Consider the following 17,760-nt stretch of genomic DNA (forward strand, 5'->3'; position numbering starts at 1 on the left):
GTGGTGAGTGATAAAAAACTGACTGATTCTCTCTCTCTTAAGACTCAGGTCTAGGCCATGTTGGCTTAAGGCCCTTCATACTTACACTTTTCTCTCTCTCTCTCTCTTTCTTTGATTACTCATTGTATTATTAATTAAATTCTCTATAAAACCCAGTTGACTTGGGCATATTCATAATTTGGGAATATATTCCCTGGCGACCACCTTATATTTGATTTAAAAACCAAGACACTGTAGTGAAACATATTTTCTGCCGTCAAATTTACTCACCCACTCTTATATCTATCACAATTTATATCTTCCATCATTTTAACTCACTACAGTTTACAACATCAACCATTTTAATTATACAGTTTATGTCTCTCCCACTCTTTTAATTGCCACAATTTAAGTCTACCAACTATTTTAACTCTTACAGTTTATGGCCATCAGCTACAGTTTATGGGAGACAACTATTTTAAATATAACATTTAAGATCCTTCAAGGTAGTACAATTTCCATTTTATCTTTCTATCTCCAGTGCTTAGCCACATAACAGGCATTTAATAAATGCTTGTTGCCATATGGATTGATTGATTCTTTAGAGGCACTAAAATATAAATAATTTGTTCAAATCAATTTGGCACATATTTATTTATTAAGCACCTAATGTATAGGGAGAGGGAAGATGGAGCTTACTAGAAAGGACTATTATGCATGCACATGCACACAGTTAGATAATACCGGGTATACACACCCAAAATAATACAAAATTATTACAAGAAGGAAAGAGAATGAGTAACTAGGAGAATCAAGAAAGATCTTATTGCAGGACTCGGCACCCGAGATGTGCTTCAAAGGATTTGAAGGATTTTTCAAGGTAAACATGAGAAGGAGAGCATTCTGGATGCCATGTGCACCATCCTTGCAAAGGCAAAAACTAAAACTAAAAACAGCCTCTTTGTTCAAGGAACACATATTCACTGGGAGAATCAACAAGAAAAAAAAAGACGAGCAAAGAGAAATAATAAAACCTTTCATTTAGATGGGGGAAAATGTTCTATTTTTTTGTACAAATACTTTTTTCCTATTATGAAAGGGAGAACTCAGCAAGGGAAGAGCATCTGATTACTCAAGGATGAGTCATCTAGTCACAGGGAAGCAAGTAGGGGCAAGTAGGGGCCCAGATGGGAAGAAGGGTCTCTGGTTACTGGCCCTAGAAGGTGCGATTATTATCTTAGTTCTCAGGGAGTAGGAGAGACTCGGAAATCAGAATTTGGTGGTGGACATTCCAAAGCCTTGGTTTGAACAAGAGGAAGCAGCCTGAGGTCTCTAAACTGAAGGGAAGGGCTGTCTAATGCCCCCTGGGCCACTACATGAGACAGGACAGTATTGGAACTCACCATTCTATTCTATACTTAACCAGCCCCTCCAAGAGTGCTAAGAGCCAGAGCCACAGACCTCCAGGCAAAGGAGCAATTGACCACGGCCAGGGTCCAGCTGCTGAAATGGTGCTGGAGGCATGGCCTCTGGATGCTGACTCCAGAGTGACCTGTAGGGGGGCACCCAATACTTAATTTATGTGAATATGCTGGTCTCCTGTGGGGAGGGGGCACTAAACACACAGGAGACTGGGATTTCATTTGTGTGCCATCTTCCTTTTCTTTGTGAGGAGATGCTTTTTTGATTGATTTTGTGAATTTAGAATAAAAAAGAAAGATTTTTAAAAAGAAATATTGGCAGGCCAGGGAAAAGGTTTTTCTTTTGGGGATCCATCCAGTGCACAAATGCAAGACAGCTCAGGGAAGGAGGATCACCACTTGTCAGAGTGGAGCTTTGGACCAAAAGTGAATGCAAGCAATTTGTGGCAAGCAATTTGCTTGTGGCAAGCAATTTGCACCTTAAAATATTATCTCATGAGTTGGAGTTGGAAGGATAGCACCCTACCCTTTCTAATACTTAAAGGGTTCCCATACACAGAACTATTATAGAGGAAATTAAATTTTACTAAGGCTGAGCAATTTAATTTCACTTGCCTGCCAAACTAAAATCTAGATTAAATCTTAAATTAAATCTACATGAGCTATAAATCTATAACTTAACCAAGCAGCTACTTCTAAGGGGGAAAAATGAGGCAAAGATCAGGCAGAAAAAAAGTTAAAAGAACTAAAAGATGAAAACCTAGTTATAGGTTCAACTGTATAAGAAGATGAGTAGATAGGATCGCGGTCCTAAAGTCAGGACACCTGGGTTCCAGTTCTGCCTCGGAAATAAAATGTCTGGGTATCAGTAGGCAATTCACCTGATCTAAATGCCCCAGGCAAGCTGCTAAGACTAAACTGCTGAACAGGTTCAGACCTGCCCAGGTGGAGGAAGTTATCATTGACCCAATGTGTATATCACAGATCCAGGCTCAACCTCCTGCCCAATCTACCAACTACGATCTCAGTCAGTCAGAAAAGAAATTATTAAAGCCTTTACCACTGTGTCAGAAAATGGGCTAAAAGAAAATGCAAAAAAAGTTCCAAAGAAAAAAAGGCCTTGCCCTCAAGAAGTTTACACTCTCATAAGGGAGACCTTAGTTTCCTCATCCATAAAATGAGGGCATTGAACCAGATAGCCTGAGGTCCTTTCCACCTCTTAGCTCTACAATCTAACCTGTTTCCTTATCTAAAACTGAGGAGGTTGGATCAAATGGCCTCTAAGGCCCTTTCAAACTATAGATCTAACAATCAAAAACTAAAAAGAAAAAAAGATTTTTATATTGCATAAACTGTTGTAAAATACAGAAGAGGAACATATGTTAACCAGCTTATTTTGGAAAACAATTAAGTCTTACTCTCATGGCACCAAAAAAAGAAATTCTACAAATATAACAGTTTGGAAGAAAATTCATAAAAATAATTTTACTATACATAATACAACATAAAAGAATTATCTGCTTTGCCCAAACACAGTCAGCACCTCAGAATGGAAGATTGATCAAATAAATACAAGGAAAACTATTAATAGGAAAAACAGTACAAATAATAGAATTGTCTCCAACAAAGATTTCTGAAGACATTCAATAAAATTTAACATCTATTTTTATCAAAACTACTAAAACTTATGTATAAATGGATTTATTTAACTTACTTATTGGTTTACAGGAGGACATGAAAAAGTTATACAGAATGAAAAGGCATGGATAGGTCAGAAGGAATATTTGTACTTATAAGATCACAGATGAATGATAACATATAATGGTTAGTATACAAATAATAGTATTTAATAAATCATTGTAGGGACAACTAAAGGTTGGCAAGGTGCTTTTCAGACTATAAATTTAAAACCATGGAACAACACTGTTTAAATAGCAATGAGATGATAACACGTATAACCCAAATCAAATTGCTTACTATCTCCAAGAGTGGAGAGCGAAGGGAGGGAAGGAGATGATTTGGATCTTATAATTTTGGAAAGCATATGTTGAAAATTGTTATGTGTAACTGGTAAAATAAATGTTTTTAATTTTTAAAAGTTTTTAAGTCAAAGCAACATCATAAGTTGGGGGAAAAACAATGGGTTCAAGTGTCAAGTAATCAACAAGCAATTATTAAATATTTAATATGTGTCAGGTACTGTGCTAAACTTAGGACAAAGCCCTCAAAGAGATTGCATTCCAGTGCTGATAAGACTTGGGCTCAGTCTCAGGTCCCCCAGGTGTATAACAGCATAGATTTACAACTGGAAAGAACCTTAAGATCTAGTCCAACCTTTTCTTTTTAAGGATAAGGAAACAAAGGCCTCAGGGAATTTTAATGACTTCTTGTTATTGTTCTGTTCTGTTGACCTCTTTGTGACCCAATCTGGGGTTTTCTTGGCAAAGATACTGGGGGTGGTTGCCATTTCCTTCTCCTGCTTTTTTTTACAGGTGAAGAAACTGAGGCAAAGAGAATTAAGTGAATTTCTCATAGTCACACTGCCAGTAAATTTCTGAGGTTGTATTAACCTGAACTTCTATTAACTTTACCATTTAGCTACTCTTTCTGTGACTTGCCACAGGTCAATGTATTACAGGCAGCATTTGAACACAACCTTAAAAATTAGAATGGGGAAAGTGGAAGCTAATGACTCCATGAGACATCAAGAAACAATCAAATAAAGTTAAAAGAATTTTTTAAATGGAGGAAAATGTGAAATATCTCTTTGGAAAAACATCTGGCCTGAAAAATAAATCCAGCAGAAATCATCTCAGAATTATTATACTAAGGGGGCAGCTGGGTAGCTCAGTGGATTGAGAGCCAGGCCTAGAGACAGGAGGTCCTAGGTTCAAATCTGGCCTTGGACACTTCCCAGCTATGTGACCCTGGGCAAGTCACTTAACCCCCGTTGCCTAGCCCTTACCACTCTTCTGCAGTGGAGCCAATACACAGTATTGACTCCAAGATGGAAGGTATGGGTTTAAAAAAAAATTTTTTTAAAAGAATTATTATACTACCTGAAAGTCATGATCAAAAAAAAGAGCTTAGCTATTATCTTTCAAAGAAGTTATCAAGGGAAAACTGTCCTGATATTCTAGAAGCAGAGAGTAAAATAGAAATTTCAAGCATCCACTGGTCACCTCCTGAAAGAAATATCAGAAGGATAACTCCCAGAAATATTATAGCCAAGTTCTAAAATTCCAAAGTCAAGGAGAAAATATTGCAAGTGGCCATGAAGAAACATTTTAAATACTACAGAATCAAGTCAGAATAATACAAGAATAACAATTGGCAGCTTCTTTGTTAAAGGATCAGGGGACAAGGAATAGGATATTCAAGAGGGCAAAAAAGCTAGGACTTCAACCAAGAATCACTTACCCAGCAAAACTAAGCATAATCCTTCAGGAGGAAAAAATGGGTATTCAATGAAATAGAGGTGAAAAGACCAGAGCTGAGTGGAAAAACTCTCAAATACAAGATTAAAGAGGAGCATAAAAAGGCAAAAAGGAAAGAGAAATCAAAAAGCATTTAATAAGATTAAACTGTATATATCCTTATTTGGGGAGATGATTCTTATTACTCCAAAGAATTATGTCATTATTAGGGCAGTTAGAAGGAGTACACATAGAGAATAAGGACGTGAGTTGAATATGTTGGGATGATATTAAATTAAATTAAATTAAGGCATGAGAAAGAGGAAGGCACTGGGAGGAGGGGGAAAGGGAAAATAGAATAGGCCAAATTACTACACATAAAAGAGCTTTTACAGTGGAGGGGTAGATGGAGAGGTGGGGAAGAAAGCATGTAAATCTTACGCTCTTTGGAACTGGCTTAATGAGGGATAAACATAAACAATCAAAAGAGTATAAAAATCTCTTACCCTACAGAAAAGTAGGAAGGAAAGAGGATAAAAGAAGGGGTATAGGGCTGATTAAAAAAAAAAGATAAATTGGGGAGGGGGAGGCCAGAAACTAAACAGGATAAATAGGAAACAAAGTAACACACAGTAATCATAACGTGGCAAAACATTTTACAAGGCTCTCTTATAAAGACCTCATTTCTCAAATACACAGAGAATTGAGTTGAATGTATAAGGATACATTGATAAACAGTCAAAGAATATGAACAGGCAGTTCTCAGACAAAAGTATTAAAGTTCTCTAGACTCTTGCCAAAAAATACTGTAAATCACTATTAATTAAGAGAAATGAAAATTAAAATAACTGAGGTACTTCCCCCCACCTATCAGATTGGCTATTATGACAGAAAAGAAAAATAACAAAACTTGGAGGAGATGTGGAAAAGGTGAGACACTAATGCTCTGTTGGGGGAGTTGTGAACTGAACCTACGCCCAATGAGCTGTGACAGAACATACCCTTTGACCCAACAGTATCATTATTAGGTTTGAATCCCAAAGAGATGGAAAGGAGAAGGTCCTATGAATACAAAAATATTTAAAGCAGCTCTTTATGTGGAGGCAAAGAATTGGAAAGCGGACAACCATCATTTTGGGAATGGCTGAGTAAGTTGTAGTATATGATTGTACTGTAGGAAATGACAAGTAGGAGGAGCTCAAAAAAACTGGAAAGTCTTACACAACTGAAGCAGAGTGAAATATGCAGAATTGGGTAAACACTGTACACAGTGACAGGAATACTGTACAATGACTGACTGACTGTGAATAACAGACATACTCAGCAATAAAACGATCCAAAACTATCCAAAAGGACTCATGATAAAAAATGCCATATGCTTCCTAACCAAAAACAAAACTGATAAGAATCTAAATCCAGACCAAAACAAAATTTTTTTTTAAATTTTTAACAAAAGGATCATTATTTGGGGGAAATGGTTTACGTGATTACAGCTTACCATCTCAACACAGATGAGAGTACGGGGGAGGAAGGGATTGAATATTCTTTGAAAAATGTTGGAAACTCTTGTTACATATAATTGAGTTAAAACTAAATTAAAATTACATATGTGTGTATTTTTTTTAGTTGAACCTAGGACCTCCCATCTCAAGGACTAGCTTTCTATCCACCGAGTCACCTACATGTCCCAATACTGAAAATTATCATCAAAATTAGCAGCACACAGATTGCTCCAAACACAATAGATTAGATTGAGTCAAAGAAAATTACAAAACCTTATAAACAGAGAAAAAAATTGGAGAGTCCTCCTTTCGTCTCTTCACTAAAGATGGCAATACTAGCTAAGTTAATACATAAATCTAATAAAATACCACTTAAAATTCCCTTAGGATAGAATATGACAAACTGACAGTAAAATTCATATGAAAGAATAAGCAAGAATACCAAAGAATAGTTTTAAAATAATATTAATAATGGTGTAGATTTGTCCTACCAAATTGCAAAGTATATTCTAAAAAGGCACTCTTAAAAACCATATAGTATAAGGTTAAATAATGTTATAAAAATCAAATATTAGGTACTTTCAGGGCCAGTTTATTGGCCACACACATACCCCTCAATCTCATTACTTCATAGTCACTACATATATTTATGCATTACATGCACTGTGTATGTGTATGTGTAGACACAGGTGGTGGTACATGTACATGTACATCCCAGTTACCAGGAAGGCTAAGTGTGGAGGATCTCTCAGGCTTGCGTGTTCTGACATGCATCAAGGCTAAGCCAACTAGGTATCAGTGCAGTCAAATACCAATATGGTGACCCCAGGGGGGGCAGGTAGGGATCAACAGTTGGCTGACAGATGGCAGAACCAGCCCAGATCAGAAATAGACATTAAAAGCTCCTTCACCCATTAGTGATGAGGTTGGGCCTGTGAATAAAATACTGTAATTCCAGCCTGGACAAGTTAGGGAAACCCATTCCCCCCCATCCCAAAAGTGACATAAAGGAGTGCTAGCATGTCCCAACACTGAGGCAGCCTCACTTGTCCCTCCTCTCTCTCTCTCTCTCTCTCTCTCTCTCTCTCTCTCTCTCTCTCTCTCTCTCTCTCCCCCCTTTTCCTCTCCCTCTCCCTCCCTCTCTCCCTCCCTCCCTCTCTCTCTCTCTCTCTCCCCCCTTTTCCTCTCCCTCTCCCTCCCTCCCTCCCTCCCTCTCCCTCCCTCCCTCTCTCTCCTCCTCTCTCTCTCTCTCTCTCTCTCTCTCTCTCTCTCTCTCTCTCTCTCTCTCTCTCTCTCTCTCTCTCTCCTTTCCTCCCTCCCTCTATATAACATATATATATATTTAATTATTTATTTGTATATAATCATAACAGATTTAGAGCTGGATACATATGCAAAGGTATGTAAATGAATATAGACACCAAAGGAGCGTTGGATAGGAATATTGGCAGCATTTTTATAACATTGTCTGGGGCAGTTTTATACAAGGTACCTTAGGAGAAGTGAATGTTCAAAATAATGTGCTATATGAGCTCTGAGAGCATCCCAAAAGTCAAATATAGAATATGGTTACATATTAATATATAATGCATTATAGATTACACAGATACACCATATATATAGTGCATGCATTATATATATCTACACATCATATAATCAAAGAAGGGCCCTGATTCCCATTGATTTGGGTGGATAGGATGTTGATAAAAGATGACAAAGCAAAACTCTCAATACCTGTGTTCCTTCTGGTTTCTCTGACAGTATCTGTTATAATATATTAACATATTACATTATAATGTTATATTATATATGTGACTATATGAAAGCATCTATGAATATAGATAGATAAATATAAGTCTATATAAATAAGGTTCCTATTCTTCGAGATATGTGTGCTTTACTAGTGAAAGAAGTGGTCAAACAAACCCCTTAGGCTCTCAAGAGTCCAAAGGCAAATTCTTAACACTACAAATGACAGACCTGAATCTGGGGACTAGGAAGGGCATTTCCACACTGGGAGCATTAAACAGCAATAAGATACAGGTCTAGACACAAATATGTTTATATGTGTAGTATCCTATGGAATTCACACATCATGCAATCAAAGAAGGGCCATATTCCCACTGATCTGGGTGGAGAGGAAGTGAATAAAAGATGACAAAGCAAAGCTCTCAGTTTCTGTCTTCTTTCTGATTTTTCTGACCAAAAAAAAAATAGTCTTTGGACTTGAAACAAAGGCACAAAAATGGCTCACTGGGAGGACAGCTCCACAGTGAGTTGGGCTTGGCTAGTTGAGGTTTCAGAATGGAACAGAAAGAGACACCTGGTGGTCATTCAACCATGAAGAAAAGGAGACTGCTTTGACCATAGCAGGAGGTGTGGGGCTGCTCATCCTTCACCAGGGGCCAAGCATCAAAAGGCTCCTAGTAGCTTCCTTCTATTTAGATGAGCAGGAAGTCATCCCAACAGCCTTTCTTCATCTCAGCCAATCCTGGGGATGATTTCAATCCCTTATAAAGAAAGCAACCTAATTTGGATAGCTGGCTGGGGGTTAGGATATTGCTTCTAACCCATTAAGGTAAATAAGGAAAAAAGAAAGAAAAGCAGCCTGTGGCCTTTGATGAATTCAGGTCACCTGGTCCTGATGATCTATGTCCTCAGATATTGAAAAAAAACCTGGTAAACAGCACGGCCCTCAGAGATCTTTGACAGATCATGGACAATAGAAAATATCCGTGCTATAGGGCTGGAGAAGGACAAATGTTGCTCTGATTTTCAAAAAAAAAAAGAGAGAAGAAAATGGGAGTTTTCAAATTAGAGGCCAATGCACTCAACTTGGATTTCTGGTATAATTCCAGAATGGATATGTTTAAATGGATAGTTTGTGACTATGTAGAAAAGGAAGCAGTGGTCAAGAATCAGCAGTTTCACAGTAATAGGACAATAGAATACAATTAAAAGTATATACATAAGCAAAGCAGAGACAAAAATTATCCCTCTTTACAGAGTATAAGATGGTATACTTAGAAAACCCTCGAGAATCAGTGAAAATTTTTAAGAGAATAGCTTCAATAAAGTATCTGGATACAAATAAATGAACAAAATAATAACTATTTCTGTACAAAACTAACAAAAATCAGGAAGAATAAGAAACTTCTTCCCAAATAACTGCAAAATATTTGGAAGTTAACCTACCTAAGACACACATAAAATGTATATCTATACAACTATGTTACTCTTTAGAGAAAGACAATCATACATACAATGAGTTTATTATGGCATGACAATGTAATAAAATTTATAGATTTTTGCTCTATACCAATAAAATTAGCAGATATTTTACATAACTATACAAAACAATAACAAAATTTATTTATAGGAATAAATGACCTAAATCTCAAGAAAAACAATGGGGGAAAGTAGGAACTAAAGACTTCAAACTATATTATAAAGCAATAATCATCAAATACTAGTTAAAATAGTAAAAAGTAGATTAAAGGCATAGACTAGATAAACAGGTATCAGAAGCAATAGAAAACATTAGCCCATTGCTTGATAAATCCAAAAACAAATTCCTGCCTGGGAAAAGAACTCTGCTCAGAGAACTCAGAAACATCTGATCAGAAATTAGGTTTACATCAGCATTTTAGACCACTATAAAGGAAGAATAAACTTTGGGCCACCCCCTAGAAAGAGATGTAGCTAGAAAAAGTTAGGGGCTGCTTATAAGGTGTTAAACTAACTGTAAAGAAGCAATTCCTATTATATCCCTTGATGAAGTATGAATGAGTTTATTATCCTTAATTGAAACCGAATGTCTATCACCAGGTACAAGGTGTTAATTGGCCACATCCTTAATCATTAATAATTTCTAATAACTAATCTATATGTTCTATAGAAATGTTCCAGGAGGTTTGTGCTTGGCACAAATGCCACTTGGTAAAGCTGGGAATTAGTACAGCATTTTGGAAAGCAATTTGGAACTAAGCTCTAAAAGTTACTAAAATATACATATTCTGTGAATCAGCTATATAGACAGACTATTGCTAAATGTAGACCCCAAAATAATCAAAGAAAGAAGAAAAGGATATTTAAATACAAACATATACAAAAATATTATATTTTTTTTTTGTGGCAGCCAAAAATTAGAAACTGAGGATGCACCTTCCTATTAGACAAACTGTGGTATATGAATGTAATGGAATATTATTGTGCTCTAGGAAATGATGAAATGGAGCAGTTTCAGAGGAATTGATACAGAGAATAAAAGGAATAATAAAATGAGAACAATTTCTACAATAGTATTATAAAGGAAAAAAACTTTGGAATTAATTTATAACTTTGATTGACAGCAATGATAAATCCCAAGTCTAAAAGAATGAATAAACACAATCCTTAAAATGCAGGAAAAAATGTTGATTTTTCAAATCTAACCAATGTAGGCATTTGTTTTATTGGACTATTGAAGGTTTTATTTTTCAGAATTTTTTTTTTTAAATGCTCAAGGGGAGGCAAGAGAGGTAAAAGAAGGGACAGAGATTTAAAATTTTTAATGACATTTTTATCAATGACTTAGATAAAAGCATAGAGAGCAAGTTTATCAACTTACGGATTACATAAAACTGAGAGGAATATCTGGTACACCAAGTGCAGGATTAGAAAAGACCTTGAAAGGCCAAATACCAACTAGAATTAGATGAATTTTTATGAGGAAAAATGTAAACTCTCATACTTGGTTTCAGAAAACTGAGTTCATAAGATTAAGACAGAAGAGGTATGACTAGACAGTATTCTAATATCTGAAAAAGTTCTAAGAGTTTTTAATACATTTGCTAAGTCAACATGGGACAAATCTGTAATAGAGCAGCAAAGAAAGTTTATACAATTTGAAGCTACACTAAAAAAAGGCATATTGTGCAAGAATATAGAAGTGATGACCCCCTAATAATATCAACTAGTTTTTAGACAAGCAAACCAGCATGGAGGACATCCTTGAACCTTGAGTTTAATGTCATAAAAGGTTCATTTAAAAAAACTGAGGATGCTTAGCCTAGAGAAGAGAAGACTTCAGGGTGTTCAGATGCCTTTTACGTATCTGAAATGTCACACAGAAGATAATCAGGCAGATAAAAATAATGAAAAGGAAAAGAAGGAAGAGGGAGTGACTTTTGAGGACAGCCTTATCCTTTGCCCTTTTTGGGGGTATCCTCAAGAGCTTAGCACAGTGCCTTACGCACAGAAGGGTCTTAATATTTATTAACTTCTTTATATGGGTATATGATTTGGAATTTTGGTTTTGAAAGACTATTCTATTATAAAAATAAATAATATGGAAATAGGTATCAAGTGATAACACATATATAACTCAGTGGAATTGTTTGTCAACTCCAGGAGGTGGGGAGGGAAAAAAGGAGGGAGAAAAAATGAATCATGTAACCATGGAAAAATATTTTAAAATATAAATAAATATTTACTGATTAATAATAATAGCTAGCATTTTGTAGGCACCTACTTTGTGCCAGACACTGCAAAACGCTTTACAAGTATTATCTCATTGGATCCTCACAACAAGCCTGGGAAGTGTCATTTTTATCCCCACTTTGTAATTGAAGAAATTGAGGCAAACAGAGATAAGTGACTTGCCTAAGGTGAAAAAAGCTAGTCTGAGATTGAGTTCGATCTCAGATCTTCCGGACTCCAGGTCTAGAGTGCTGGACTCTTATCCACTGGGCTACAATAGATTAGACTTGCCTTTAGGATTTAGTAAGTTTGCTTTAACAGAGGTCTCCTAGCAAAGTGGAGATAGCTATTTATTTAAGGACGCAGAAAGGATTCTTTTCAAGTAATTCACACTAAATGGATTCTTTTACACCTAATTTTTTATTTATTTATAACAGAACTAAAATATTAAAATAAATATTAAGTACTTAAAATTAAAAATAAATATATTCATATTTATAAGATCACAGATCCACTTTAGTACAGACCACAGTGTGTGTGTCTGTATATGTTGTGCGCATATATGTCCCATCTCATAAGTCTCATCCCTTCTGTTGCTGGCCCCCTCCAGGCCACCTGGATTTGCTGAGAACATAACCTGAATAGCTTTTATTCATTCCTCTTTAGAAGGGCGATGGGGCCAGGCTGTCCAGATTATTAAGTCAGTCAGTGCCAACACACACAACCACTCCAGCTAGCTGGCCTTGGACTACACTTCCTATCCTTGTTGACCGTCCATTCAGAATATGTCTGGCCTTGTCCTTGGCCCTGCCGCCTCCTTGTCCTAGGAACAGTGATAAAATCAATTCTGCCCCTGTAGTCTGAATACAGATCAAAGCATACCATTTTCCACTTTATTTCCTTCACAAGTTTCTTCTGTGCCACGTCTTCTTTCACAACACAAATGACCAGAATTATATATTACATGATAGCCCATGTAAAACCTGTATTAGATGGCTTATTAGGGAGGGAGAAAATTTGGATCACAAAATGCCAGAAAACATGTTAAAAGCTATTTCTATCTGTAATTGGGAATTTTAAAAAATAGAATTTTAAAAACAAAACAAAAAAATACTGGCTGCAGTCATCATCCCTCTGACTTCTTAAACTAAAACACCCTTCCCATAATATCATTACATATACTATCTACCCTGCTAGAAGGCAAGCTCCTTTAGGTCAAGGGTTGCCTTATTTTAGATTTATATCCCCAGGATGCAGAACAGTGTTTGGCATGTTGGAAGCATTTAATAAATGATTTTCATTCACCCATTAGTCATATAAATGCTGTTTTCAAATACATATTGCCATGAGTGTGACATTTTTCCAAAGGTTTCTCAGTCTTTCCAACCTAGGATTTGACTGAAAGGGCAGCAAAAAAATCAAAGGAAAGGATATAGCTCCAAAAAATATCTTACTATAATGAAACTACTTGTCAACTATGGGAGTGGGGAGGGATGGGCCATAAGAATCATGTAACCATGGGGAAAATTTTTTAAATAAAATTAAATTCTAAATAAATAAATTATATATATATATACATATATATATATTACTAGCCCCAATAATAATAAATGCCTCAATCCTTGCAGTGACAGAGCTGTCTGAGTGGCTAACAAAAATAACTGAGCCTTTTAAAACATTGGTCCCCTAATCAACAAGGCAGAGATTATTTTTGCAAAAAAAATTTTGGCAAGGCCAGGGAGGGACAGCTTACAAACTGTTTTGATGTCAGTTATTTTTATTCAGGTTGGGTTTTTTTAACTTTCTAACTTCTTTTAATTTTTTTTATTTAAAATTTTTCTTTTAATTGATAACTTTTGGGACGATAAGGAAGTAGACAACTAATTTATTTTGTCATCTGCTCATTTTTTTCTCTGCCCATATTAAAGAGCATATTTTAACATGGACAATAATACAGTCTGTGAAAAAGAACAACATCACAAGGATTATGCCTCTATGTAACTAAAGGTGTTACAGCTTTCTCTAGGACTTGTTTCATTTGTAAAATGAGAGAATTGAATGAGACAATCTCTAAAGTCCTTAAAACTTCCAGTTCTAAAAGTCTATGATTCATAGTTCTTTATGGCTTTCTTATTTTGAATAATTAATATCCTAGGAGTCTTGTTTGGGCCACATACACTTTTTGTGTATATAAACACATACATGTGTATGTAAGAATATATAAATACATAAACAAAAGAAACATACACAATAGTGACTTTTTTTGTCAACACAGTGAAATTTCCTAAAATAGAAATTTGAGGAAAGAAGATATTCTTGCAAGGCCTTATTTCTTCTATGACTAAAAGAATGTCTGCAGGTTAGAGGTCTGAGTCATCATCATACTCAAAAGACATGCACTGAAAATTCACTAGGCATAAGACATTCTTCCAGCTGGCGATGGGATAAGGAATTCTAAGTCGCTGCCCTCAAAGGGCTTACAATCCAAGGGGATTGTAAGACCAGAGGAACAGAAGTCTCTAAATCACCCTAAGAAGGGCAGATGTAAGAAAGGCCACAAAATGCAGCAGGGATTCAGGAGGAGGAATATTCCTGCAAGGCTGAGAGTGGGAGATAAAGGCAGTGATGGAGGTTTCGGGAAGCAGGCCTGGCTAGAGTTCATCCTTGAAGGGAAGATATGGAAGCAGGGAGAGGATAGGACATTCCAGATAAGAAAGATAACATAAAACAAGGACTGGAAGGCAGAAGACCAGAGGTAAATGGGGGGAGGGGGGGACACAAAGAGAGGCACAGTTGGCTAGTATAGGCTTTGCCATAGGCTAAGGTCTCAGAGAACAGGCCCAGAGGCCTGAGATCCACCCTTTGTACTGCAGGAGGGAACCAGATTAAAATGGAATTTAGAAATATTTAATAAGACCAATAAAAATACATAATATTAGCATGTGGCTTTCTAAGTCAATAGGTAGCTCCAGGGATTCTATTTCTCTTTGAGTTCCCAAGTGGCACAGGGGATGTTCCAGGGAAAGGTTGGAGAGTCAGGAAGAGGGCTTGGCATATACCAGCCTATGGAGTTCAGACCTACTGGGTATTAGGGAGTGGTTAATATGAAAGAGAGGGAGTTGAATAGAATAAATTCTAATGAGGAGATACAGAAGACTGGGAGACCCTAAGGAAACCCTGAAAAATTCCAGAAATTGGGTACTAGGAGCCTGAATTAGGAAGGAAATGAATAGGATGAGATGGACAGGAGAGACAGGGCAAAGAAAACCTTTACAGTAGGTATTCTTAACCTGGGGTCCATAAATAGATTTTAGGTGGGTCCACGAACTTAGAAGAAAAAAAATTATATCCAATTAACCTTTTAGCTTTTTTGTAATCCAATGAATTTAATTTTATGCCTTTTAAAAACAATAAATTATATTTTTATTTTTTATTAACCTTTTAGGTTTTTGTAATCCAATTAATTTAATTTTGTCTTTTAAAAACAAGAATTTCCATCTTTATTTTATTAACCATTTAGTTTTTTGTAATCAAATGAATTTAATTTTATGCATTTAAAAACATTCTGAAATCAAAAGGGTTCATCAGAATGCCAAAGTGGTCCATAACACAAAATAACTTAAGAAATTTGATTGAGCGAAAGAGAATTATGAAATTTAAGAATAATAATAGCACCCGTATAGCACTTTAGGTTTTGCAAATAGTATATGATATACTATTTAAATAATATCTGTGTATATTATATAATCATTTATAATAGGGCATATGTTATCTCTCTTTTAAGTTTGTGGCTTTGGTTCCTGTTAGAATGATGGTACATATATTGGACCAAAGGAGGCTAGGTTGAGGAGTGAGAGATGTTTATCTAGATTTGAGGTGTTGATAGGCCACTGTCACCTTTTCCATGAAAAGGAATATCCATTGAGCAGTTACTTACAGAGAAACAGATGTTGGGCTTATCAGAGAACTGTAAGTGTAAATTTGGGTGACACTGAAGACACAGGAATAAATGAGATCTCCAAAGGTGAAAATATGGAGCAAGAATATCAGACACAAAAGGCCAAGGACTAAGCTTCGGAGTTCCAAGGAAAGGAGACCCAGAGAAGGCACCCAGGAGAGAGGGGGAAAACAGCATTATGGAAGTTGAAAAGAGAATTCTAGGAGTGACTGGTCAATCAATACTGATAAATCTTAGCACAGTTCCAACAGAGTGGTAAAAGCAAGGCAGTATGAGAAATGAGAAACTGAAGGCAAAGGAATATGACAATGGGGGGCGGGGCATGATAGAGTGAAGCAGTTGGTAGTTGGATGGAGTAGAAAAGGTAGCAGCAGGGTCAAGAGGTTTGGGTTATTTATTAAAAAAAAAAAATGTTTTTAAATCTGAGTAGATGGGCTCTTGGAGGTTAAAACAGGGCAGTACCGAGCAGATATGTCGGAGCATGTTTCTTGGACCTGGAGAAGGAGCCAGTGGAGACGCTGATGATTCATCAGTTGGGGAGGGAGCCCCCCACCTCACGTATTTCTTCTCCAATCCCAACTTCACAAATAAGCTATGTTTTCGGGCCCATCCAGCCACAATGCAAGGATATAGAAGACATCAATTTAAAAAAATATATTTAAAGCAACTAGCAGCCAAGTTACACGTATGCAGGAAGTTAAGGGCAGGAGTGTTCAAAGTTAAGTAGAGCCTGTTCTGAAGAGAAGGGTAGAGCAGCGGAGTTCTGGCATGGGGGCACGTGAGCTCCCGGGATGGGCTGAGGAATGGAGGGGAGGGAGAATGGAAGAGAGAGAGGAATGGAAGGAGGGAGGAATGGAGGAGATGGGAGAATGGAGGGGAGGGATGGAAAGGAAGGGAGAGAATGGAGGGGAGGGGAATGGAAGAGAGGGGTGTGGAGGGGAACGAGGATGGAAGGGAGGTGGGGGAACGGAGGGGAGTGCAGAATGGTGGGGATTGGGGAGGATGGGAGGGGAATTGGAAGGGAGAAGGAGAGAAATGAAAGGAAGGGGATGGATGGAAGGAAGGGGGAAACTGGCGAGGAGATGGAAGGCGGAGGAGGGTGCCGCACTCACCTCTCGCTATTGTAAAAGCGGCACCTGTCCAACAGGTTCAGCTTGCAGAGGTGCAGGGCCTCACATTGGCCCTCGCAGACCTTGCGCCTGCACACTCGCACAGAGGTGGTAGCCAGCACTACCGGGCAGGTGCCGGGGCCCTGATCCAGGAGCATGAAGCGTTCGGGGCCCGCTTCGCTCAGCACCTCGACGACCTGCGTCTCGGACAGCTCGATGTGGCCGAGCAGCTCTCGGAGCTCCATTCGGCCCCCATGGGCGCACAGGATCCTCGTGAGGAAGTCGCACACGGTCGGGTCCGCCATGGTCAGTCCAGCTCGGCTAGCGCTGCAGCCTCTGCCGAAGAAGAACGAGCGACGCAGAGGGCTTGAACCGAGAGCTGGAAAGAGAAACGAAACTTACGAGCTCCGAGGGGGTGGGCTCAGCCAGAGGCTCCGACTTTCCGGAAACGCCCCAGCCCCGGGCTGCCTGCGGGAGATTAGTTTCGAATTGCAAAACTCAGGTTGGTAGGGAATCCCCAATCTGGGAATTCTCTGGGCTCAGAAATCACCCCAGATAGTGATTGCATTTCATTCGGATCAGCTGACGTGCCAGGCTAGAAAGTGAGCAAAACTACGCCCGTGCCAGTGCCAGTGCCCAGGATCCCTCTAGAATCCCCGCCCACCTCCTCCTCCTCCTCCTCCTCCTCCTCCCTTTCCTCTCTGAGATTCTAACGTCGAGTCGCCCGGAAACTTCAGAACTGAGCCCAGGCCCTGCTTCTTCTGGACTGATTTTTAGGACGAGCCTAGGGTGGTTTTGGTTGCATCCTTGTGTCTCCCACCCCGGGCCCTTCTATCCCTCAGCCTCTGCCTCTCCGGGCTCTCCTTCCTCCTCTTCCTTTTACCATTTGTATGTAATTCCTCAAGAGGAAACGAT

At 38.0% G+C, this 17,760-nt stretch overlaps 1 protein-coding gene across 2 annotated transcripts in view; it reads right to left on the reverse strand.

Moving 5' to 3' along the window:
* The window catches only part of LOC100022977 (zinc finger CCCH-type antiviral protein 1), a 105,205-nt gene extending 87,680 nt beyond the window's left edge, over positions 1-17,525 (reverse strand). Inside the window, exon 1 of one of the 2 annotated variants that reach the window (XM_056799754.1) lies at positions 16,849-17,522. In XM_056799754.1, coding sequence (XP_056655732.1) covers positions 16,849-17,150 — 302 coding nt within the window. In that variant the 5' untranslated portion in view covers positions 17,151-17,522. Of the gene's footprint in view, positions 1-16,848 lie in introns of both variants that reach the window. The other variant, XM_056799755.1, reaches the window with a different exon arrangement.
* Between the last annotated feature and the right edge of the window lie 235 nt (positions 17,526-17,760).

Source organism: Monodelphis domestica, chromosome 5 (assembly GCF_027887165.1).
Source record: "Monodelphis domestica isolate mMonDom1 chromosome 5, mMonDom1.pri, whole genome shotgun sequence".
In the NCBI taxonomy this organism is placed as follows: domain Eukaryota; kingdom Metazoa; phylum Chordata; class Mammalia; order Didelphimorphia; family Didelphidae; genus Monodelphis; species Monodelphis domestica.